Source organism: Delphinus delphis, chromosome 5 (genome assembly GCF_949987515.2).
Source record: "Delphinus delphis chromosome 5, mDelDel1.2, whole genome shotgun sequence".
NCBI lineage: Eukaryota > Metazoa > Chordata > Mammalia > Artiodactyla > Delphinidae > Delphinus > Delphinus delphis.
This window is the reverse complement of record NC_082687.1, coordinates 74,545,927-74,570,938: the sequence shown is the minus strand read 5'-3', so window position 1 is coordinate 74,570,938 and position 25,012 is coordinate 74,545,927. Positions and strand designations below refer to the sequence as shown.

Here is a 25,012-nt window from a genome sequence, read left to right as displayed (position 1 = left end):
TTTAAGTCAGTATTTTATAATACTGCCTATTTATTTATTTTAAAAAATTTATTTATTTTTATTCATTTATTTTTGGTTGGGTCTTCGTTGCTGTGTGCGGGCTTTCTCCAGTTGCAACGAGTGGGGGCTGTTCTTCATTGTGATGCATGGGCTTCTCATTGCAGTGGCTTCTCTTGTTGCGGAGCATGGGCTCTAGGCACGTAGGCTTCAGTAGTTGTGGCATGCAGGCTTCAGTAGTTGTGGCTCACGGGTTCCAGGGCACAGGCTCAGTAGTTGTGGTGCATGGGCTTAGTTGCTCCGTGGCATGTGGGATCTTCCCAGACCAGGGCTTGAACCCGTGTCCCCCGCATTGGCAGGTGGATTCTTAACCACTGCACCACCAGGCAAGTCCCCTGCCTATTTATTTTTGATAAATATTTTCCATGAAAACTGTCATTAATAGGGAAAATGATTAAAATATTAAATAATGTGATAATAGCAATATATGAAAAACATCTAATAGTGATATATTTAAAAGCATTTATTTCCTTTTAGATACAGGTTTACTTAAAGATTTCTCTCAAGGAGGCCCATCAGAAGATAAACTTCATGTTCTTGCTCAACAGCAATATGAACAGCTAACACATGCAATGAAATGTAAGTTTGTTATCAGTGTAATATGAAAATATGTTGTAAATCTTAGAAACATTAATACTTCATTTATCTGTTATATTCAGGCAATCATGTGTGAACCATAAGTGAATTTTTCAGAACACTCAGTTCCTTCAAATAACAAAATATTTATTTTTACCAATTTAATTCTCAAAAATATATGCTTTACTATCATTTTAAACATAGGTTAGCAAGAATAATTTACAGTTTTCTTTAATGCTGAAGTAAAATAATTACATACATCCATTGTTGTACAGTTTCATCTTCTTTATTTCTTTTCTTTGGCTCCTTACTCGATGTAATTTTTCCGTTGTCATTGTGCCTGCCCCTAACTCTTCTATAATCCCAATTTTAATCAAACTCTTACTCCTCTTAGTACTAAAAAGAGAACAGAGAGATGCAATTACAGATAAAGGCTAGATCTCTTTAAGTCTGAGTAACAAGGCTCTTTAAGTATTTATATTATTGCTTCAATCACTGCATTTAGATTTTGAGTACCATTTAGATGTTGAGTACCAATGCCCTTCCACACATAGATATGGAAATCTAGAAGTCTCTGAGAAATTATATAAACTTTAATTAATTCAGTGCATGTTTATCAAATGCCTACTCTGGGTCAGATATTAAGCTGGTTGTTAGGGATATGAGTGTGGATAAATCCTGACCTCCAAAGGCTCAAAGGTAAGTATAGGGTATAGATGATTTAATATATGAAGATATAACATATGTGAAGTAGAAATAAGGCAAAATAGAAAACACAGAGGCGTTCTGCCCCTTTAATTGATGTTATTAAAAATATTTATTTGAATATGATAGTATGTATATGATCTATGAAATGAGTTGATTGGAAGATGAGGAAGTTGATAAATAATGCATTTTTAAACTTCTTTCTCTGATTACTCTATTTAAAATTGCAGGATAATCTTTTGAAACTAACTGTCCTCTGTATCTGCTTTGATTTGCTCTATAGCATTTGTCACTTCCTAATGCTATATGTGTGTGTGTGTGTGTGTGTGTGTGTGTGTGTATTTTTACTTGGGCTGTGCCACTGCTTGGCTTGCAGGATCTTAGTTCCCCAACCAGGGATCGAACCTGGGCCTCTGGCAATGAGAGCGCTGAGTCCTAACCACTGGACCACCAGGGAGTTCCCTAATTTTCTTATTTATTTGTCTTATGTCAATGAAACATAGAAAATAAGCTCCCTGGGGGCAGGGATTTTTGTGTGTGTATATTGAATGGTGAGAACACTGCCTAGCACATAGTACGTGCTCAGTAAGTGTGAATAAGTGAGTGAGTTGCAGGTAATAAGATTACCTCATTTTACAGTTGATGAATTGGAGAGTTAAGTAATTTTCCCAGGTTCATACAGCAGTAAGTTACAGAATTGGGATTCACATCTAAGTCTGTCTGTTTCTAGAGTCCTTTTAACTAGTTACGTGGTATGGCTTGTGGAAGAATAGCTGGGAGTGTCAAGCTTATGGTAATCTGCAGTATTTATTTGTTTGTGTTTGTAATTAGGTTGGTCACATTTGATTAGATTTCCATACAATCCAGTTAGATTTATTTTATTTATTGGCCACAGCCTACATTCCTAATACATGCTTTAAAGGGGAGCCATGCAAGCATCTATAGAAATAATTCCTATCAAAACCATGTGGTATTAGTACAGACAGACGTTTGAAAACATAACAGATTTGTTTAGGATTGTTACTGGGGTCATTATATTAATTCCATCTTCTTTAAATGTAGTTACTAGAGCTCAAGCAGTTGTTTACTGCACATATTCAGTTTATCCAGAAGAAAATGAAGCTGTTGTTAAGAAAGCACTGGAATTTCAAGACCACGGGACTAAAGTACAATCTTATAGGTAAGAAAGGAAGGATTCTTCTAAACACCTCAACCAAATATTTTTGAAAGTGAAAAATTTTGATTTTCTGAGTTAGAAGTAGAAGACGTTTCAGTTCCTTTTTATTAGACTTTAATATGACCAAATAGCCTAACTTCTTACAACTTGAAAGTAGATTCTGTAAAGCCTTTACAATGGCTTGGCATGTGCATTCTCTTGTACACTAAAAGATTCTTGTTTTTGTTGTTATTGTTAAATAAGGCTAAAGGCATTTGGGCTTAGACTTGATTAATTTCTGGATAAATTGAGTATAAACTTTATACCCTGAGTTTTAGATACATCTGTGCTTCAGTAGAAGAAAAGTAAGAGTATAAAATAACTTTAGAAAATAGAGAGAAAATTGGATGTTTATTATCTGAAAACATGTTTCTTAGACCCATTTAGCCTTTGGTACCCACAAGGACTAAGATAAGAATAGCTTGAATAGCCATAGTAGCTTCTGGGTAAAATGCTATAATAAACTAGGGGCAGAGAAGAAAAACAGTAATACTCCATCCAAACTCTGGACGTCAAGATAAGGAGTATATTTAAGATTACTATATGATACCAATTAGTTCTTCAAGACTGTGACAGTTAATAAGGTATTTTAAAATGTCTCCTATTTTTTACTTATTTCTCCTGTTCTGAACTTTTACTGTAATTCTTATAGTAGCATCTTAATATGTATATGGTTTGCTCTCTCCTTTTAATTAGATATTTTTCCTTTGCCAGTTCACAGGTGGACATGTTTGTAACCACATCCGTATTTCCCTTCTTACTTTGCTTCCTTATTTAGTAATTCTTGTTGGTAGCTAACAGCCAACCTTTTTTCTGCCAGCTTCTCAACACAGCATTAACTAAATCTCCATCTAGTGGCAAAGAGAATTATTTCAGGTATATGACCAAAATCGTTAGTGTGGATGACTCTTGATTTGTCTGTCACGGATAAGGTTCTAAGAATGTAATATGGCAAAAATAGAGGAACATCTCCACACCCTCTCTAGCATTTATTATGTGTAGACTTTTTAATGACAGCCATTCTGACCAGTGTGAGGTGATGCTTCATTGTGGTTTTGATTTGCATTTCTGTAATAATTAGCAACATTGATCGTCTTTTCATGTGCCTACTGGCCATCTGTATGTCTTCTTTGGAGAAATGTCTGTTAAGGTCTTCTGCCAGTTTTTCGATTGGGTTGTTTGTTTTTTTGTTGTTAAATTGTATGAGCTGTTTGTATATTTTGGAAATTAAGTCCTTGTTGGTTGCATTGTTTGCAAATATTTTCTCCCATTCCTTAGGTTGTCTTTTCATTTTTTTAATGGTTTCCCTTGCTGTGCAAAAGCTTGTAAGTTTGATTAGGTCCCATTTGTTTATTTTTGTTTTTATTTCTATTGCGTTGGGAGGCTGATCTAAGAAAATACTGCTACAGTTTATGTCAGAGAATGTTTTGCCTATGCTCTCTTCTCGGAGTTTTATGGTGTCAAATCTTATATTTAGGTCTTTAAACCATTTTGAGTTTATTTTTGTGTGTGGTGTGAGAGAGTGTTGTAATTTCATTGATTTACAGGTAGCTGTCCAGCTTTCCCAATACCACATCAACAAGTCTTCAAGAGAGACTGTCTTTTCTCCATTGTATATTCTTGCCTGTTTTGTCAAAGATTAATTGATCATAGGTGTGTGGGTTTATTTCTGGGCTGTCTGTTCTGTTCCACTGAACTGTATGTCTGTTTTTGTGCCAACAGCACACTGTTTTGATTACTGTAACTTTGTAGTATAGTCTGAAGTCTGGAGGGTTATGCCTCCTGCTTTGTTCTTTTCCCTCAGGATTGCTTTGATAATTCTGGGCCTTTTGTTGTTCCATATACATTTTAGGATTATTTGTTTTAGTTCTGTGAAAAATGTCATGGGTATTTTGATAAGGATTGCATTAAATCTGTAGATTGCTTTGAGTAGTATGGCCATTTTAAAAATATTAATTCTTCCAATCCAAGTGCATGGGATATCTTTTCATTTCTTTGAATCATCTTCAGTTTCTTTATCAAAGTTTTATAGTCTTCAGCATATAGGTGTTTACTGCCTTGATTGAGTTTATTCCTAGGTATTTTTTTTGACGCAGTTTTAAACAGGATTTTTTTTTTACTTTCTGAAATTTCATTGTTAGTGTAAAGAAATGCAACAAATTTCTGTATATTAATATTGTATCCTACTACCTTGCTGAATTCATTTATTCTCATAGTTTTTGTGTGGAGACTTTAGGGTTCTCTATATAGAGTATCATGTCATCTCCAAATAGTGACAATTTTACCTCTTCCCTTCCAATTTGGATACCTTTCATTTCTTTTTCTTATCTGATTGTTGGGGCTAGGACTTCCAATACTATGTTGAGTAGAAGTGGTGAAACTGGGCATCCTTGTCTTGTTCCTAAATTTAGTGGGAAGGTGTTCAGCTTTTCACTGTTCAGTATTATGTTGGCTGTGGGTTTGTCATAAATGGCTTTTATTATATTGAAATATGTTCCCCCTATACCCACTTCTGTGACAGTTTTTATCAAGAATGGGTGTTGAATTTTGTCAAATGCTTTTTCTGTCTATTGAGATGATCATGTGGTTTTTGTCTTTCCTTTTGTTAACGTGGTGTATCATCACATTGACTGATTGCGTATATTGAGCTCTCCTTGCTACCCTGGAATGATTACAGCTTGATCATGGTGTATTATCCTTTTTACATATTGTTGGATTTTGTTTGCTAATATCTTGTTTTGAAGCTTTTGCATCTATATTCATCAAAGATATTGGCCTGTGGTTTTCATTTTTTGTAGTGTTTTTGTCTGGTTTTGGTATCAGGGTGATGGTGGCTTCAGAATGAATTTGGGAGTGTTCCCTCTTCAATTTTTTGGAATAGTTTGAGACGGGTAGGTATAAGTTCTTTGAAAATACTAACAGATACAAAGGGAGAAACTGACAATAATACAATAATAGTAGACCTTAACACCCCATTGACATCAATGGACAGATCATCCAGACAAAAAATCAGTAAGGCAACAGAGGTTCTAAATGACACAGTAGATCAGTAGGACTTAATTGATATCTACAGAACACTACTTCCAAAAAAGCCAGAATACAGATTCTTTTCAAGGGCACATGGAATGTTCTCTAGGATAGACCACATACTAGGTCATAAAAAAAAAACCTCAACAAATTTAAAAGGATAGAAATTATTTGAAACATCTTATCTGACCACAACAGTATGAAACCAGAAATCAACCACAGAAAGAAAAACAGAAAAAGAATGAACGCATGGAGACTAAACAACATGCTACTAAGAAACCAATGGATCAACAATGAAATCAAAGAAGAAATGAGGAAATGCCTCAAGACAAATGAAAATGAAAACACAACCTTACAAAATCTATGGGATACCCACCCACTGGTGGTTGAAGCTGGGTCCTAGGGTTAGTGCTGGACTACTGACATCAAGAGCCAGGTCCTGGAGTCTGGTTGCAGGGCCCAGACATCCCAGAGCTGATATAACATGGCTGGGGGTGAGGTAGGGAAGGGGAGCAGATCTTGACACAGTCGGGTACAGAGTCTGGGGTGTCCTGAAGCTTGTGTTGGCCTGTTAATGGGCAGGGCCAAGGCCCAGCTGGTCCCAGGGCAGGGTCTGGCCTGGTCTGGACAGAATAGGTTTGCAGGCTGTGGGATTGTGGTTTTCTTGCATCTGGTGTCTGCCCACGTTGGGTCAGCCTGGTCCAGAGGCTAGAGGAGCCAAGGCCCAGAGGATTCTGGGGCTGGTGCTTGCTCACTGGTGGGTGGAAATGGGCCCTGGGCCCTCTATTGGGCACGGCTGTGTCCAGAGGCAGATGTGGAGGTCTTTAGGCAGTCTGTCTGCTGATGGGTGGTGCTGTATCCCACCCAATTAGTTGCTTGGCCTGATTTGTCCCAGCACTGGCACCTAAAGGCTGTTGGGTTGTGTGGGGCCAGGTCTTGGTGCTAATGAGCTAGAGGGAGGATTCCACAATGGTGTTTGCCAGTATCAGCATCCATGTGGTAGAAGGAACTCCCAAGAATGGCTGCCACCAGTGTCTGTGCACCCAGGGTGAGTGCAGCCGCCCCTCACCTCTCTGAGAGACTCTGCAAGACCAGCAGATAGGCCTGGCCCAGGCTCCTATCAAATTACTGCTTTTTCCCTGGGTTCCAGAACATGTGAGATTTTGTGTGTGCCATTTAAGAGTGAAGTCTCTATTTCTCCCAGTCCTGTGGGATTCCCGAAATTAAGTCCCACTGGCCTTCAAGGCCAAATGCCCTGGGGCCTTGTCTTCCTGGTGCCAGACCCCCAGGCTGGGGAGCCTGACGTGGCGCTCATAACTGTCACTCTTGTGGGAGAACCTCTGCGATATAATTATTCTCCAATTTGTGGGTCACCCACCTGGGGTTATGGAACTTAGCTATATTTCAAGTCTTCCCCTCCTACCTGTCTTGTGGCTCTTTCTTTATGTCTTTAGTTGTAGAAGATCTTTTCTGGTAGGTACCAGACTTTTTCATCAATGGTGGTTCTGCAGATAGTTGTGATTTTGGTGTGCTTGTGAGAAGAAGTGAGCTCAGAGTCTTCCTACTCTGCCATCTTGGCCAATCTTGGTCACTGTGGTTTTGATTTGAATTTTCCTGGGAACTAATGATGTTGAGCTTCTTTTCATGTGCTTATTAACTATTTATATATCTTCTTTGGACAATGTCTTCAGGTTCTTTGCCCATTTAAAGACTGTATTATGGGACTTCCCTCGTGGCGCACTGGTTAAGAATCCGCCTGCCAAGGCAGGGGACACGAGTTCGAGCCCTGGTCCAGGAAGATCCCACATGCCGTGGAGCAACTAAGCCCATGTGCCACAACTACTGAGCCTGTGTTCTAGAGCCCGCGAGCCACAACTACTGAGCCCACATGCCACAGCTGCTGAAGCCCTCGTGCCTAGAGCCCATGCTCCACAACAAGAGAAGCCACCGCAACAAGAAGCCTGCACACTGCAACGAAGAGTAGCCCCAGCTTGCTGCAACTAGAGAAAGCCCATGAGCAGCAACGAAGACCCAACGCAGCCAAAAATAAATAAATACAATAAGTAAATTTATTAAAAAAAATTGTGTTACAATTGGCCTTCCATGTCTGAGGGGTCCACATCTGAGGATTCAACCAACTACAGATTGAAAATATTTGGAAAAAAATTCCAGCAATTTACAAAAAGCAAAACTTGAATTTGCTGCAACTATTTACATAGCATTTACATTGTATTAGGTATTATGAGTAGTCTAGAGATAATTTAAAGTATACAGGAGCATGTGCTTAGGTTATATGCAAATACTACACCATTTTATATAAGGTATTTGAGCATCTGTGGATCTTGGTATCCAAGGGGTGTCCTGGAACCAATCCCCTTCATACCAAGGGATGACTGTATTTGTCTTTTTTATTGTTGAATTGTAAGACTCCCTTATATGTTTTGTATATCATACCCTTATCACATATATAACTTGCAATTATTATCTCCCATTTGTGGGCTGTCTTTTTACTTTCTTGATAATGTCCTTTGATGCATAAAAGTTTATAATGTTGAAGAAGTCCGATTTATTTGTTTTTTATTTTATTGCTTGTGCTTTAGGTATCATATCTAAGAAACTGTTATTTAATGCAAGGTCATGAAGAATTATGCCTATGTTTTCTTCCAACCATTTTGTAATCTTAGCTCTTACGTTTATGTCTGTTATCCATTTTGATTAATTTTTGTATATGTTATGAGGTAGGGGTCCAACTTCATTCCTTTGCATGTGGATATCCAGTTGTCCCAGCACCGTTTGTTGAAGAGACTATTCTTTCTACAGTGAATGGTCTTGGCACCCCTGTTGAAAATCAGTTGATCATAGATGAATGGGCTTATTTCTGGCCTCTCAATTCTGTTTCATTGATCTGTATGTCTATGCTTATGCCAGGATCGTAATAAGAGATTTTTAAAATCACTAATGGATGCCTAGTTTTATCAAAAGCCTTTGCAGCATTTAATGATATGATCAAATGTTTTTTCTCATCTGACATTTTAACATGGTGGTGAATTAATGCTAAATATTTTCTAATAGTGAACAGTCTGTGAGCTTGAAGGTTAGGTCCTGATAGGTTGTATTCTGTGTTTTGATTTTCTGTTACTAGTAAAGGTGGAGTATAGGGAAGATAAACAGTGCATGAGTGGGATTGGATTGCTCTTCTAGCCTTGGTGCTCATTAAGGTAATCAGTAATCACATACACCTGGCTTCTGATGGGTACTTTGCCCACTTCGCCTCTGTTGTTTCAGGATCTTTATTCTCATTGCTCTCAGTGAGCCCAGTTCTATAATGGCCTCTCCTACTGTCAGCCCTGGCCTAGGGAGGGAAGCCACCAGTGAACTCATGAGTGCTGCTAGTGCCCTCCCAGCAGCACACTCCTTGTTGCTCTGATAAAATGTGTATCTTCTGGGCCCTCCTCTCAACATAGTCCTCTGGAGAGTTCTTGAGCCCTAATAGTACATCCACTGAAGCAAGCTCACTCCTCTGAGGCTTTTAATCCTGTCTTCCACTGTCTGCCATGACAGTCTGGCATTTCTCCTCACTAAATGTGAGCCATTGTGTATTAGCTTTCTATTTATGCTTAAGAAATTACCACAAATGTAGCAGTTGAAGACAGTACCTGTTAATTAACTCAGAGTTCTGTAGGTCAGTTGTCTGGATGGCATGGATGGATTCTCTGCTCAGGATGTCAGCCTGATGAATTCTTTGCTGGAGACTCTGGGGGAAAATTTGCTTCCATCCTCACTCTTGTGGTAGTGGGACTGAGGTCCTTGTTTCTTTGCTGGCTGTCAATCCAAGATTGCTCTCTGCTTCTAGAGACCACATTCATTCCTTGCCACTTGCTATTCCTCCATCTTCAAGCCAACAATAGTGCATTATACTCTGCTCGTGCTTTGAATCTCTGATTTCTTCTGTCTCTAACCTGTAGACCTGGATGGCTCCTGTGATTAGGTCAGGTCCACTGAGATAATACCCATAGCTTAAGGTTAACTAATTTGAGCCTTAATTACATCTGCAAAATTCCTTTTTCCATGTGTATTATTTGCCTGAGCTGCCACAATAAATTATCCTAAACTTGTTGACTTGTAACAACAGAAATTGATTCTCTCGCAGTTCTGGAGACCAGAAGTCCAAAATCAAGTAGTTGGCAGGGGTGATTCCCTCTAGGGCCTCTGAGAGGGAATCTATTCTGTGACTCTCTTCCAGCTTCTGGTGTTTGTTAACAATCCTTGGTGCTCCTTGGCTTGTAGCTTCATCACTCCAATCTCTGCCTCCATCGTATGGTCTTCTTCCCTGTGTGTCTCTGTATATCCTCTCTTCTTGTAGGGACACCAATATTGGACCTAGGGTTTATCCTACTCCAGTATTAGCTCCTTTGCTAAGACCCTATTTCCAAATAAGGTCACATTCTGGAGTTTTGGGTGGACATGAATTTGGTGGGGGGGACACTATTGAACCCACAATAGTCCACTCTCTGGCCCCCTAAAATTGATGTCTGTTTCATACACAAAATACATTTATCTCACTCCAACATTCTCAAGTCTTCACCCATTCCAAGATCAATTCTAAAACCAAAATCTCATTTAAGTATCACCAACTCAAAAATTCCCAAATGTCGTCATCTAAGTCAGGTATGAGTTGGACTCTGGGTATTAAGTTATTTTATTATTCAAAGAAATAGACTGTAATTTGGGGTTTGAAGATCATTTTGTTATGCAGGGCCAATTTCTGTATGGTAACTTTACCAGTATTGATTATGGATTATTATTACTATTAGAAAAGATAACATGTATGTAGCTAAAATATATCATGGTCTATTAAATATTTGTTGAATACCTACTATATACCAGGCACTTTTCTAGGTGCTAGATACATCTAAGTGACAAAAATCCAAACCTTACATTGGTAAGAAATAATTATTTTCAGTGAGTATTCTTTATTTAATATATAAGTGAATTATTTTTTTTGATGCTTTCTGTTTGTGTAGAACATAGACGAATAGGCTTCAGAAATTCAGTTTGTTGGTTACAGGGTTGGTAAGAGGAGTGACTAGCTGTGTAGAACCTACACAGCTATTATATTTCGGCTTAGTTCAGCACAAACATTTTATTAAGCACCACTATTGGCCAGACTCCTTGGCATGTCATTTGAGGTCATGTATGTCTGCCCACATCCTAAGTGACCTCTACATACATCCTCTTACTCACTCTCTACCTCAGCCACATGGAAATACTTGCTGTTCCCTGAACATACATCTTCATGACACTTGTGCTTTTGTTCATGTTCTTCTTTCTGTCTAGAATCCCGTCTTTGCCTTATTGGAAACCTACTTATTCTTCAAGACATAGCACCAATGCTCCTTCCTCTGTGAAGTTTTCATATTTGCTATCTCCCATGGCCACAATTAATTGTACCTTATTCTGTATTTCTACATAATTTTGTCTCTACTTGGCTCAGCATTCGTATGTGGTCTTCTTTATATTATTGTATACCAATTAGTTTCTCCAACTAAATTGTAAACTATTTAGGAGAGCTAATATTTTATTTATGTGTTTTTCACATAGTAGGCAAATGAGTGAATAAATATAAATTTGAAATGGTTTTAAACTTCAGAATATAACATACAAAATTATTAATAAGAGTTCCTGATATTTTAACTTTTGTGGAAAATTATTTATTCCTTTGATTACATGTTTTATTTATAAAAGCATGGGACTATAACAATTATTGTTTATGAATGAACCATTTACTATTGAATGAAAAATTAAATATTAAATATAAAAACTAAAATTTTAGTTTAAACATATTAGTGATTAGAGATTTTTGTATTTCTGACACAAAGTCTTTTCTTTGGTATGTACTTTCTTGAACACCACATAAGTCATCTGTTAATCTCAAAAGTGATTGAGAAGAATAATGTAGTGATAGGCCATATTTTTATATTGTAATTGTGCAAAAAGTAACCAAAAGAAGGAAGTCGTACTTTTTGTATTCTGACATGTGGAGGTAAAGGATTTTTTTGGATTATACGTTTGTGATTACTATACATATTTACCTGTTTTGATAATGGAAGCCTTTTAATTAACATATTGGTGACTTGGGGAAGAGTTTTTAATATGTTGAAAGGTTCTTGGCATAGTTGTTTAAAGATGGGAAACTTGGGAAGTATAATAAACTATGAGCTAACGTGAAATACTAGAGCTTTTATTTTATAATAGTATTGTACTGCTTTGACATTCTGTTTTTTATTGACGTATGGTTGACTTTACAATGTTGTGTTAATTTCTGCTGTACAGCAAACTGATTCAGTTATACATATATATACATTCTTTTTAAAAAATATTCTTTTCTATTATGGTTTATCACAGGATATTGAATATAGTTCCCTGTGCTATACAGTAGGACCTTGTTGTTTATCCATTCTATATATAATAGCTTACATCTGCTAACCCCAGCTTCCCACTCCATCCCTCCCCCACCCCCCTTCCCTCTTGGCAACCACAAGTCTGTTCTCTATGTCTATGAGTTTGTTTCTGTTTCATAAATAGGTTCAATTGTGTCATATTTTAGATTCCACATATAAGTGATATCATATGGTATTTGTCTTTCTCTTTCTGACTTCATTTAGCATGATAATCTCTAGCTGCAAATGGCATTATTTTGTTCTTTTTTTTTGGCTGCGTTGGGTCTTCGTTGCTGCGTGCAGGCTTTCTCTAGTTGTGGTGAGTGGGGGCTACTCTTCGTTGCGGTGCGCGGGCTTCTCATTGCAGTGGCTTCTCTTGTTGTGGAGCACGGGCTCTAGGCGCGCAGGCTTCAGTAGTTGTGGCACACGGGCTCAGTAGTTGTGGCTTGAGGGCTCTAGAGCACAGGCTCAGTAGTTGTGGCACACAGGCTTAGTTGCTCCGTGGCATGTGGAATCTTCCCGGATCAGGGCTCGGAACTGTACCCCCTGCATTGGCAGGCAGATTCTTAACCACTGCACCACCAGGAAAGTCCTATTTCATTCTTTTTTATGGCTGAGTAGTATTCCATTGCATATATATGTACCACATCTTCTTTATCCATTCATCTGTCAGTGGACATTTATGTTATTTCCATATCTTGGCTGTTGTGAATAGTGCTGCTCTGAACATAGGGTGTGTGTATCTTTTTGAATTATAGTTTTGTCTGGATATATGCCCAGGATTGGGATTGCTGGATCATATGGTAATTCTGTTTTTAGGTTTTTTTTTTTTTTTTTGACTGCGCCACACGGCTTGTGGGATCTTAGTTCCCTGACAAGGGATCGAACCCGGGCCCTCAGCAGTGAAAGTGTGGAGTCGTAACCACTGGACCGCCAGGGAATTCCCTTCTATTTTTCCTTTTTTAAGGAACCTCCATACTGTTTTCCACAGTGGCTGCACCAACTTACATTCCCACTAACAGTGTAGGAGGGTTCTCTTTTCTTCACACTCTCTCCAGCATTTGTTATTTGTAGATTTTTTTAATGATGGCCGTTCTGACCAGTGTGAGGTGGTACTCAAGTAGTTTTGATTTGCATTTCTCTAATAATTAGAAATGTTGAGCATCTTTTCCTGTGCCTACTGGCCATCTGTATGTCTTCTTTGGAGAAATGTCTATTAAGAGCTGCCAATTTTTCGATTGGGTTGTTTGTTGTTGAGTTGTATGAGCTGTTTGTATATTTTGGAAATTAAGTCCTTGTTGGCTGCATTGTTTGCAAATATTTTCTCCCATTCAGTAGGTTGTCTTTTCATTTTCTTACCAGCTTCCCTTGCTGTGCAAAAGCTTGTAAGTTCGATTAGGTCCCATTTGTTTATTTATTTTTTTATTTCTATTGCCTTGGGAGTCTGACCTAAGAAAACATTGGTATGATTTATGTCAGAGAATGCTTTCCCTATGTTCTCTTCTAGGAGTTTTATGGTGTCATGTCTTATGTTTAAGTCTTTAGGCCATTTTGAGTTACTTTTTGTGTATGGTGCGAGGGTGTGTTCTAACTTTATTGATTTACGTGTGGCTGTCCAACTTTCCCAGCACCACTTGCTGAAGAGACTGTCCTTTTCCCATTGTATATTCTTGCCTCCTTTGTCAAAGATTATTTACCTATAGGTGTGTGGGTTTATTTCTGGGCTCTGTATTCTGTTCCATTGACCATATATCTGTTTTTGTGCCAGTACCACACTGTTTTGATTACTGTAGCTTAGTAGTATTGTCTGAAGTCTGGGACAGTTATGCCTCCTGCTTTGTTCTTCTTTTAAAATTTTATTTATGTATTTATTTATCTATCTATCTATCTATCTATCTATGGCTGTGTTGGGTCTTTGTTGCTGTGCGCAGGCTTTCTCTAGTTGTGGCGAGTGGGAGCTACTCTTCATTGTGGTGCACGGGCTTCTCACTGCGGTGGCTTCTCTTGTTGTAGAGCACAGGCTCTAGGCACGCGGGCTTCAGTAGTTGTGGCACGTGGACTCAGTAGTTGTGGCTTGTGGGCTCTAGAGCGCAGGCTCAGTAGTTGTGGCACATGGGCTTAGTTGCTCCACGGCATGTGGGAGCTTCCCAGACCAGGGATCGAACTCATGTCCCCTGCATTGGCAGGCAGATTCTTAACCACTGTACCACCAGGGAAGTCCCCTCCTGCTTTGTTCTTTTTCCTCAGGATTGCTTTGGCAATTCTGGGTCTTTTATGGTTCCATATAAATTTTGGAATTATTTGTTTTAGTTCTGTGTAAAATGTCATGGGTAATTTGATAGGGATCGCATTAATTCTGTAGACTGCTTTGGGTAGTATGGCCATTTTAACCATATTAATTCTTCCAATCCAAGAGCATGGGATATCTTTCTGTTTCTTTGAATCATCTTTAATTTTCTTTATTAATGTTTTATAATTCTCAGCATATAAGTCTTTCACCTCCTTGGTCAAGTTTATTCCTATTTTATTTTTTTTGGTGTGATTTTAAAAGGTATTGTTTTTTTACATTCCCTTTCTGATATTTCATTGTTAGTGTAAAGAAATGCAACCGATTTCTGTATATTAATCTTGTATCCTGCTACCTTGATGAATTCATTTATCAGTTCTAGTAGTTTTTGTGTGGAGTCTTTAGGGTTTTCTATATATAGTATCATGTTATCTGCATATAATAACAATTTTACTTCTTCCCTTCCAATTTGGATACTTTTCATTTCTTTTTCTTGTCTGATTGCTGGGCCTAGGACTTCCAATACTATGTTGTGTAGAAGTGGTGAGAGTGGCATCCTTGTCTTGTTCCAGATTTTAGCAGGAAGCCTTTCAGTTTTTCACCATTGAGTATTCTGTTGGCTGTGGGTTTGTAATAATTTTGCTATTATGTTGAGATACGTTCCCTCTATACCCACTTTGGTAAGAGTTTTTATCATGAATTGATGTTAATTTTGTCAAATGCTTTTTCTGCATCTATTGAGATGATCATGTGGTTTCTGTCTTTTATTTTGTTGGTGTGGTGTATCTTATTGATTGAATTGCATTTGTTGAACCATCCTTATGAACTTGGGATGAATCCCACTTGGTCGTGGTGTATGATCTTTTTTATGTATATTGGACTCGGGTTGCTAGTATTTTGTTGAGAATTTTTGCATCTATATTCATCAAAGATTTTGGCCTCTAATTTTCTTTTTTGGTGCTATCTTTGTCTGGTTTTGGTATCAGGGTGATGGTGGCTTCATAGAATGTCTTTGAGAGTGTTCCCTCCTCTTGAATCATTTGGAAGAGTTTGAGAAGTATTGGTAAAAGTTCTTCTTTGTATGTTTGGTAGAATTTGCCTGTGAAGCCATCTGGTCCTGGACTTTTGTTTGTAGAGGGTTTTAAAATTACAGGTTCTATTTCACTTCTAGAGGTCAGTCTGTTCAAATTATCTGTTTCTTCTTGATTCAGTTTTAGTGGGCTCTATGTTTCTAAAAACTTGTCCATTTCATCTAGGTTGTTGAATTTGTTGGCATATAATTTTCACAGTATTCTCTGGTTTTTTTTCTTGTTTTTTTTTTTTTTTTGTATTTCTGTGGTATCAGTTGAGATTTCTCCTTTTTCATTTCTTTTTTTAAAAATAAATTTATTTATTTTTATTTTGTTATTTATTTTTGGCTGTGTTGGGTCTTCGTTGCTGCGTGCGGGCCTTCTCTAATTGCAGCAAGCGGGGGCCACTCTTTGTTGCGGTGCATGGGTTTCTCATTGTGGTGGCTTCTCTTGTTGAGGAGCATGGGCTCTAGGCACACGGACTTCAGCAGTTGTGGCTTGCAGGCTGTAGAGCGCAGGCTCAGTAGTTGTGGCGCACGGGCTTAGTTGCTCCGTGGCAAGTGGGATCTTCCCAGACCAGGGATCGAACTCATGCCCCCTGCATTGGCAGGTGGATTCTTAACCACTACACCACCAGGAAAGTCCCTCCTTTTTCATTTCTTATTTTGTTTATTTGGGTTCTCTCTCTTTTCTTCTTGGTGAGCCTGTTCAGAGGTTTGTCAATTTTGTTTACCCTTTCAGCAAACCAGCTCTTGGTTTTATTTTTTTTTCCTGTAGTTTTGTAATCTCTATTTTATTTATTCCCTCTCTGATCTTTATTATTTCCTTCTTTCTGCTGACTTTATGTTTTGTTTGTTCTTTTTGTAATTCTTTTAGGTGGTAGGTTAGGTTATTTATTTGGGTTTTTGTTGTTTCTTGAGGAAGGCCTGTATCACTATGAACTTCTCTCTAAGAACTGTTTTTGCTGCATCCTATAGATTTTTTTGGTTGTGTTTTCTTTGTCATTTGTCTCAAGGTATTTTTTAATTTCCTCTTTGATTTTGTCATTGACCCACTGTTTTTTTAATAGCATGTTGTTTAGTCTCCATGTAGTCGTTTTTTTCTCATTTCTTTTTCTGTGGTTGATTTCTAGTTTCATGCCATTGTTGTCAGAAAAGATGTTTGAGATAATTTCTATACTCTTCAATTCGTTGAGGCTTGTTTTGTGCCCTAGTATATGGTCAGCCCTAGAGAATGTTCCATGTGCACTTGAAAAGAATGTGTATTCTGGTTTTTTTTAGTTGTCATGTCCTGAAAATATCAGTTAAGTCTAACTGTTCAATTTTATCATTTAGGATCTGTGTTGCCGTATTGATTTTCTGTCTAGAAGATATTTCCATTGATACGAGTGGGATGTTAAAGTCTTCTACTATTATTGTATTCCTGTCAATTTCTCCCTTTATGTCTGTTAGTATTTGTTTTATATATTTGGGTGCTTCTGTATTAGGTGCATATATGTTAATGAGTGTAAAATTCTCTTTTTGTATTGATCCTTTTATCATTATATAGGCCTTTATCTTTCTTTATGGCCTTTGTTTTGAAGTCTGTTTTGTCTGATATGAGTATTGTGACCCCTACTTGTCATTTTTATTTGCATGAAATATCTTTTTCCATCCCCTCACTTTCAATCTATGTGTGTCTCCTGCCTTAAAGTGGGTCTCTTGTAGGCAGCATATTGTAGGCTTTTGTTTTTTAATCCAGTCCACCACTCTGTGTCTTTTGATTGGAGCATTTAGTCCATTGACATTTAAGGTAATTATTGATAGATACGTATTTATTGCCATTTTAAACCTTGTTTACCAGTTGATTCTGTGTTTCTTTGTTCCTTTCTTTTTCCTTTTGTTTTGCTTTTTGTGGTTTGATGATTTCCTTTTATTTTATGCTTGTGTTCTTTTTGGTTTTTGTGAATCTATTGTGTTTTTGATTTGTGGTTATTCTGTTTTTCAAGTATGTTAACCCCTTCCTATATCTACTTGCTTTAGACTGATAGTCATATAGGCTCAAACACATCTGAAAAAAAAAGAATCTACATTTTCTTACTTTCCTGCCCCACATTTTATGATTTTGATGTCCTCTTTTACATCTTCATGTTTATCCTTTTGCTGTTCATTGTCATCGTTTTCACAAAAATGTTTTGATTTTTAAAAAATCTGTGTACTGACTTAAGTGATTTAAATAAGCCACCGATGCCATAAATGGCACCGATGCCATTTAGCAGGAAGCACTGAAAGCATTCCTACTAAAATCTGGAACAAGACAAGGATGCCCACTCTCACCACTTCTACTCAACATAGTATTGGAAGTCCTAGTCCTTTCCAATTGTGATTTTCTCTTTTCTATACATTCTTGCTTCTCTTCTATTTAGAGAAGACCTTTCAATACTTCTTTTAGGATAGGTTTAGTATTGCTGTATTTTTAGTTTTTGCTTATCTGAGAATTGCTTTGTCTCTCTTTCTATTCTAAATGATAATCTTGCTGGGTATAGTATTCTAGGTTGCACATTTTTCCCTTTTAGGAATTTGAATATATCTTGCCACTCCCTTCTGTACTGTAACATTTCTGTAGAGAAATCAGCTGATAGCCTTATGGGGGTTCCCTTGTAACTAAGACTTTGTTTTTCTCTTGCTGCCTTCAGAATCCTCTCTTTAACTTTCGCCATTTTAATTACAATATGTCTTGGTGTAGGTCTGTTTGGGTTCATCTTGTTTGGGACTCTCCTTCCTGTATCTGGATTTATGTTTCCTTCTTTAGGTTTGAGAATTTTTCAGACATAATTTCTTCAAATTCATTTTCGATCCCTTTTTCTCTGTCTTCTCCTCTGGAATCCCTATTATGGGTAGATTGGCAAGCTTTATATTATCCCATACATGTCTTATATTGCTTTCATTTTTTTTTTAAATTTGCCTTTCTCTTTTTTTCTTTTTCTTTTTTTTTTTTGCAGTACATGGGCCTCTCACTGTTGCGGCCTCTCCCGTTGCGGAGCACAGGCTCCGGACGCGCAGGCTCAGCGGCCGTGGCTCGCGGGCCCAGCCGCTCCGCGGCATGTGGGATCCTCCTGGGCCGGGGCACGAACCCCGTGTCCGCTGCATCGGCAGGTGGACTCTCAACCACTGCACCACCAGGGAAGCCCTTAATTTGCCTTTTTATCTGCTGTTCTGATTGGGTGATTTTCATTATTCTATCTTCCAGATGACTTATTTGTTCTTCTGCATTATTCATTCTGCTGTTCATTGCCTTTAGCTCAGCTTTCATCTCAGCAAATGAGTTTTTAATTTTTCTTGGCTCCTCTTTATAGTTTCTAGCTCTTTTTTTACAGTATTCTGCATTTCTGTCGATAAACTTTCTTAATTCCTTCAGTATTTTCATTATCTCCTTTTTGAACTCAGCGTCTGTTAGACTGAAGAGGTCTATTTCATTGTTTGTTCTTTCAGGGAAATTCTCTTGGTCTTTTAACTGGGAGTGGTCCCTCTGCTTCTTTGTTTTACTTATATTTCCCTTACTCTGTGAGTTTAGGAGAAACACTTATCTACTGTGGTCTTGGAGGGCTGTTTATATGTAGGAGCAGCCCTGTGTAGCTTGTGTGGTTTTAATATTTTTGGTGTAAGCGTTGTTTTTAGTATGGATGCCTGCTGTCTCTTTCCTCAGTGTGTGCTGGCTGTTATCCCACTGATAGGGGGTGTGCAGAGGCAGTGGCTGGCGTTCTCTCCCAGAGCCCGCAAAGGTGGCAGCTGGCACCCGCTCCCAGAGCTCTCGGTGTGGTGGTGGCTCACTCGTGCCCCTGGAGGCTGCGATGGCATTGGTGGCTCATGCCCACCCCTGAGCCCACAGCAGTGGTTGGTGCCTGCTCCTGGAGCTCGTGCAGGCAGTGTCCTGTCACCTTAGAGTGCATGTGCAGGGAAGGGGGCTGCTGTGGCAGGTCCCGCCCCTCCCCTCGCGTGCCCTCAACAGTGGCACCTTACCTCTATGGTGGGCCTGGGCTTCCTCTGTGTACACCCTTGGTTTCAGTCATACCAAAATCCAGCCCCTTCAGGCTGTTTCCCCACAGCCAACCCCAGTCTTCACCCCAGGTCTGACCTCCATAGCCCAAGCTTCAGCTCCCAGCCCCCGCCCACACTCGTGGATGCACGTCTCAGGCTGGGGAGTGCAACGCTGTGATACTGACTGTCTGTGCAGGTCTCTTTCCATTCTGCCTGCTGCACACCAGTTCTGTGCTCTCTTCTGAGGCTCCAAAGCTCCCCCTCCGTCCCAGCTGATCTCCCCATTGGTGAGGGGACTTCACAGGGTGCCGGAACCTTTCCTCTTTCACAGTTACCTCCCAGGGGCGCAGGGTCCTGTCCTGATTCCTTTCTCCCTTTTTTTCTTTTTTCTTTTGTCCTACCTGATTATGTGGAGATTTTATTGCCCTCTCAGAAGTCTGAGGTCTTCTGCCAGGGTTCAGTAGGTGTTCTGAGAATCGTTCCACATGTAGATGTATTTTTTTTTTAAAATAAATTTATTTATTTATTTATGGCTGTGTTGGGTCTTCGTTTCTGTGCAAGGGCTTTCTCTAGTTGTGGCGAGTGGGGGCCACTCTTCATCACGGTGCACAGGCCTCTCACTGTCGCAGCCTCTCTTGTCGGAGCACAGGCTCCAGATGCACAGGCTCAGTAGTTGTGGCTCACGGGCCCAGTTGCTCTGCGGCATGTGGGATCCTCCCAGACCAGGGCTTGAATCCGTGTCCCCTGCATTGGCAGGCAGATTCTCAACCACTGCGCCACCAGGGAAGCCCTGTAGATGTATCTTTGATGTATTTGTGGGAGGAGGTTAGCTCCACATCCTACTACTCCACCATCTTGATCCCTCCCCTTGACATTTTATTCTTATTTGGAATTTTTGTTTAAATAATGGGTAAAACATAATAAAAGAAAATTGGTTGCAATTTACTGTCTCCCTCCATTGGCAAATAAGACATTCTAACTGTTAATTGTTTGCTGTTACCTATTGCAGGCTTAGTCCCCCTGTCCTTCCACTCTGCTCCTTAAAGGAAATACATTTGTCCACTGACAAATTTTTCAGAATGGAACCATCTGAAATTACCAATGGTTGTTTTCTTTCGGTTCTAACAAGGGAGGTAAGGATAAAAAAAAATCCCAATCCATTTCATACTTAGGAATTAAGAAACAACAAAGTCTCATAATAGGAATATAGGAACTTTATGAGCATTTCATAATAGTATGCTTATTTCATAAATAGCTAAAGGGCAGGAAAAACAATTATTATTGTATGGCGGAAATCCCTATTTTTATCTTTACTGTCCTCCTGAGTGTTTTTCTGTTGCCTGTTCTCCACCCCCACTTCTCCAAGCACTTTGTCAATATCCAGTTCATTTTAGCTCACAGATATGAGATAAGCTCTGGACATATATACACTAATATGTATAAAATAGATAACTAATAAGAACCTGCTGTATAAAAAAATTAATTTAATTTAAAAATTCAAAAAAGAATAAGCTCTGTAATTCTTTTTCTTTTTTTTTTTCTATCAGGTTCACAAATGGGGAGATTTAAGTACAAAGAAAGTAGTTTCCTGAGGCTTATAGGATATATTAGAGACTAAGGTCTAAAAACTATTTCTTTTAGTATAACAAAGATATTCTTTTATCTTTACTGAAACACTGATAAGTATTTGTAATATGCAAAGTAACAATTAACTCCCACATTTAATTATAGCGGGACCCATCTGAGACAGTGTCTGTGAAAGATGTTTTGGCCCGTGCTGCAGCAAAGGGTCTACTGGATGGGATCGAGTTGGGTAAACCTTCAAAACTTGAGAAGAAGAAGAAAAAGTCAAAAATGTCATTGCCAAAATCTTCCACTTCTGATAGTAGGGGCATCCAGATGAAAATTGCTGAGTTCCTGAGTCAAGAAACTAACGCAAGTGCTCATCTGTCAGGGACGTTAACAACAAAAACATCTCTTCCACAGAAGAATACAAATCAAGTGGGTTCTTCCTCACAGGTCAGAAAATCCAACAAGCCCACCACCAATCCTTTAGTGCCTACATTTATGAAGAACACACCTCCCTCCAGACCATATGAACGGACGACAAACTTTGTAAGACCTCGCCCAGAAGACAGAATGATTGCACTGAAACCCATAGAGATTGTTTTGCCTCCAGTAATGTTGCCATTTTCTAGTCCCCAAGGGATCGGATCTCAGATACCAACTCAACATTTTTACTGTCGTTGCACTGGGCCCAAGACTGTCATGCCTGGCTATCTTCCCACACCATCAATACCAAGTAGAGGGAAAAAACAAGAAAACTTACCTTCCTCTCTACCCAGGCATCCTCGACCATGGCTTTGACTGTCTTGTGTTTTTTACAGGGGTCAAGAGTAGTAGGGTTTTTCCCCAAAGTCTGATATTTCTCTGAAGGTTAGACATCCCTACACAAAATACTCATCCTTTTGGTCACTTAGTATCTTCTAAATGTGATTATTACCTTCAAGTGAATTAAGACAAGTGAGAATAATGTAGGTGAGTTAAGCAAAGCAGAATTCAGAGAGTTCAGTAGCTGGGTGCTGATCTGTTTTAGAACGTTCAGTTGTAGACTCAGTATCGGCTGTTAGAACTTGTCTCACTCTTGTTAACTTTCTGTCTGGACTTAGGACACTGGTTTTAAAGCTGCAACAATTTTTCCTGAAGGGAAACACTGTGTGCCTTAGAACAGACTTCTTTTCAAAGTTAAATTGTGAGGCAGTTTATTTAGAAAGCATAGGTTTGGAAAAGATGCTCTTGCACAGACTATAGATTGCTTTTCAGTATCGAGTCAGCTGTAGTTTAAAATTTTCAATCACTATAGAGGTTGATTTTTTTTTCCTTAAACATTAAAATAGGAGATGTTAGGAACTTTTGTAATGTGATTGAAGTTGAGTATGAATAGGAAGAACAGGAAGGTCCAAAGTTCTAGGTGTGAGTAGTTCAGCTGTCCATTCACAGAGTGAAAACTGTTTCTCACTGGAAGAACCTCTAGGATCCTGAGCAGACTGAACATAAGCTTTCCCTTTTAACTATTTATGCCAAATACTGTTGTAAAAAAAGTGACTGTAAGCAAATTTCCATCTAAATAGTAATTCTGAGGAAGAGGCCAAACTGCTGAATACAAGTGACACCCCAATTGTTGAAGAAATCTATACAAGTTTATGATTCAAAGATCAGGTGAGATGGTCATTTCAAGTGGCACACAGTAATCAAACTTTGGTAAGTCATTTCTGATGCTCAATTAAAATATATCGTAGCACTATTTTAATTATATTGAAAGTCAGTTCATCTTGACTGTATTATCAATTGCCTTCCAAGAACTGGTTATGATTATCATTTCTGGGTCTACTGATTTTTTTTCATCATGGCAACAGAAAGTGACATTAAATCAAATATGTTACAACTGTAAATCCTACTGTTTAAAAACATGTTCATAGACACAAAGAGTTTGAATTTAAAGTTGTGTTTTCAGAATCCAGTTGTGTTGAATAGTGTTAAATAAATTCCTAAATTTCAATTCAGGTGGCATGATTTTAGTAGACTATTATCCTCTTCAAGATGAATATTTAGGTCTATTTCAGCTCTAATATTGTATAATTTTCTCACTTGAAGTGAGGGTAGAAAAGGGTGAATTTCATTGTAGCAGTAATAAATTTTTTTAACTGAAGATTTACACTTACTAGTAAAATGTCAGTGAAGAAATGAAACATGACTTTTTATACTTGAACCAGACTTATTTTTAAATCCCAAAAGAATTCTGTTAATTATGACTCTTAAAAAATACAGAAATGTTTTAAATGCTCAGCTTATTTTACTACTTTCAAAAATCAAAAACTATATAACATTTGCTCTGAAAGTTATAGTATGGTTTCCTCCTATTCCCACTCTCTGGCTTAGAGCCTTCCGTGCCTCTGGGAGGCCAGTGCAGGTGAACTGAACTTGTTCAGTAAAGAGCTGATATTTTACCCCAGGGATCTTTTATCCCTTTCCTTACATCTTTCCTCTGCCCCAGGCTGAAGAGTATTCCATTGTCCAAAAGTAGCAGGTCTGAGATTTTTATTTTCTGCTAATAGTTATTATAAGACGAAAACTCACAGTTATGAAATAGTTCAGGATATTTTTCTGATCTCTGTAGCAGCATGTGGTTCATGTCACATCACAACTTTAGCCCTTTATCTTCAGTATCTCATAACACGAATCCTGTCATAAATTATTTTTCTAAGTATATGGAGATTCTGAATTAAACCATTCATTCATTAAGCCTGCAGTTTTCTTCTTTGGAATCTTCTAAGAAGGATGTGATCAATTATTTACATATTTTGGTAGACTAAAAAGGGAAATACTTTGGATTAAAACCAATATGGGAGAATTCTAGTAAAGGAGAATATTGATTACATTGACATTTTTCTTTTTTCAGCTTCTTAGAGAAAAGTGCTGCAAAAATCTAAAGTAATGAAATTACTGGTTTTTAGATACTCCAATAGCAAATTCAGATTTTTAATGTGTAATTATTTACCACTATGTAATACCTGAAACCAAATGAAATTTTGCTCTTTGAGAGTAACTGCCTTTGATTGAGGAAAAAGGTAAACTACTGGGGGAAATGCAAGATGAACAAAAAATGGGTACACACTTTAAATTCTATTTATCTTCTTCCATATGTCTAACAGTTAAACTAAGCCAGGTTCAACTGCTGTTTTTCTAGTCACCTTTCATTTTGGATTTAGTGCCTGTACAACTCTATCTTTCATTCTTTGATATCAGGCTCTTCAAGGAAAGATGGACTTTTTTAACACTAGAAAGAGTGCTTACACAAGCATCAAGTTGGTGACTGAATAGGCCTCTATGTCCAAAATGCCTGCTGTCCTTCCTGAGTACCAAGGTAAGGACCATGCAATGAATTATTCAAAATTTAAAGTTACTTCCTAGTTCTTACCAGGTGGAAATATACAATAATCAAAGCAGAATCTTACATTACTAAAATGACTTTTAATTTGAGATAAGAATAATTTGAAAATAGAATGACTGGCGTGGAGACACTAAACTTTTATTTCTATTCCTGGATATGTATGACTGATGTCAGATAAATGAGCCAAACATTTTACGCAGCTAAGTTTATTCTCATAACATTACATTTAAATGTGTAAAAGTGGTCAACAGCAAAAGGGGCAGAAAGCAAAACCAAATGTTCTTTTGGGATAAACAAGCTGCTTTGGATGGCAGGGAGTGCTCTCACTGATAAAGTGTGAGCAGTATCTTTTCCCTGAAGCTGAAATAAACTTCATTTTACTGGCTGTATAACACACGTTAGCTGTGTATTGGGTTAAGTGAGCCTGGCAAACTAGAGAGCTAATGCTTTTACTAGTTAAGCTGTGCTAATATCAGTTAGGGAAATGTTTCTCACATTGTTTACGAAATCTTGAGTTTCTGTTGCAATGCTTATGAAATGAGTGTGTGTCATATAAGAAGAGGAGGAAAGATTTAGGGCTTCTAGTAAATGACCTTATGTAGAATTGTACAAATGTTCGTCATAAAATCATAAAGTGGAATTTTTTAAAAAGTAGCAGTGCCAACAA

The 25,012-nt window shown here is 38.2% G+C and overlaps 1 protein-coding gene across 1 annotated transcript in view; it reads left to right on the top strand.

Annotated features, from left to right (window-relative positions):
• The window catches only part of NSUN7 (NOP2/Sun RNA methyltransferase family member 7), a 60,985-nt gene extending 39,703 nt beyond the window's left edge, over positions 1 to 21,282 (top strand). Inside the window, exons 9-11 of the mRNA XM_060012666.1 lie at positions 535 to 636; positions 2,401 to 2,518; positions 21,126 to 21,282. Coding sequence (XP_059868649.1) covers positions 535 to 636; positions 2,401 to 2,518; positions 21,126 to 21,153 — 248 coding nt within the window. The 3' untranslated portion in view covers positions 21,154 to 21,282. The remainder of the gene's footprint in view (positions 1 to 534; positions 637 to 2,400; positions 2,519 to 21,125) is intronic.
• Positions 21,283 to 25,012: the final 3,730 nt, after the last annotated feature.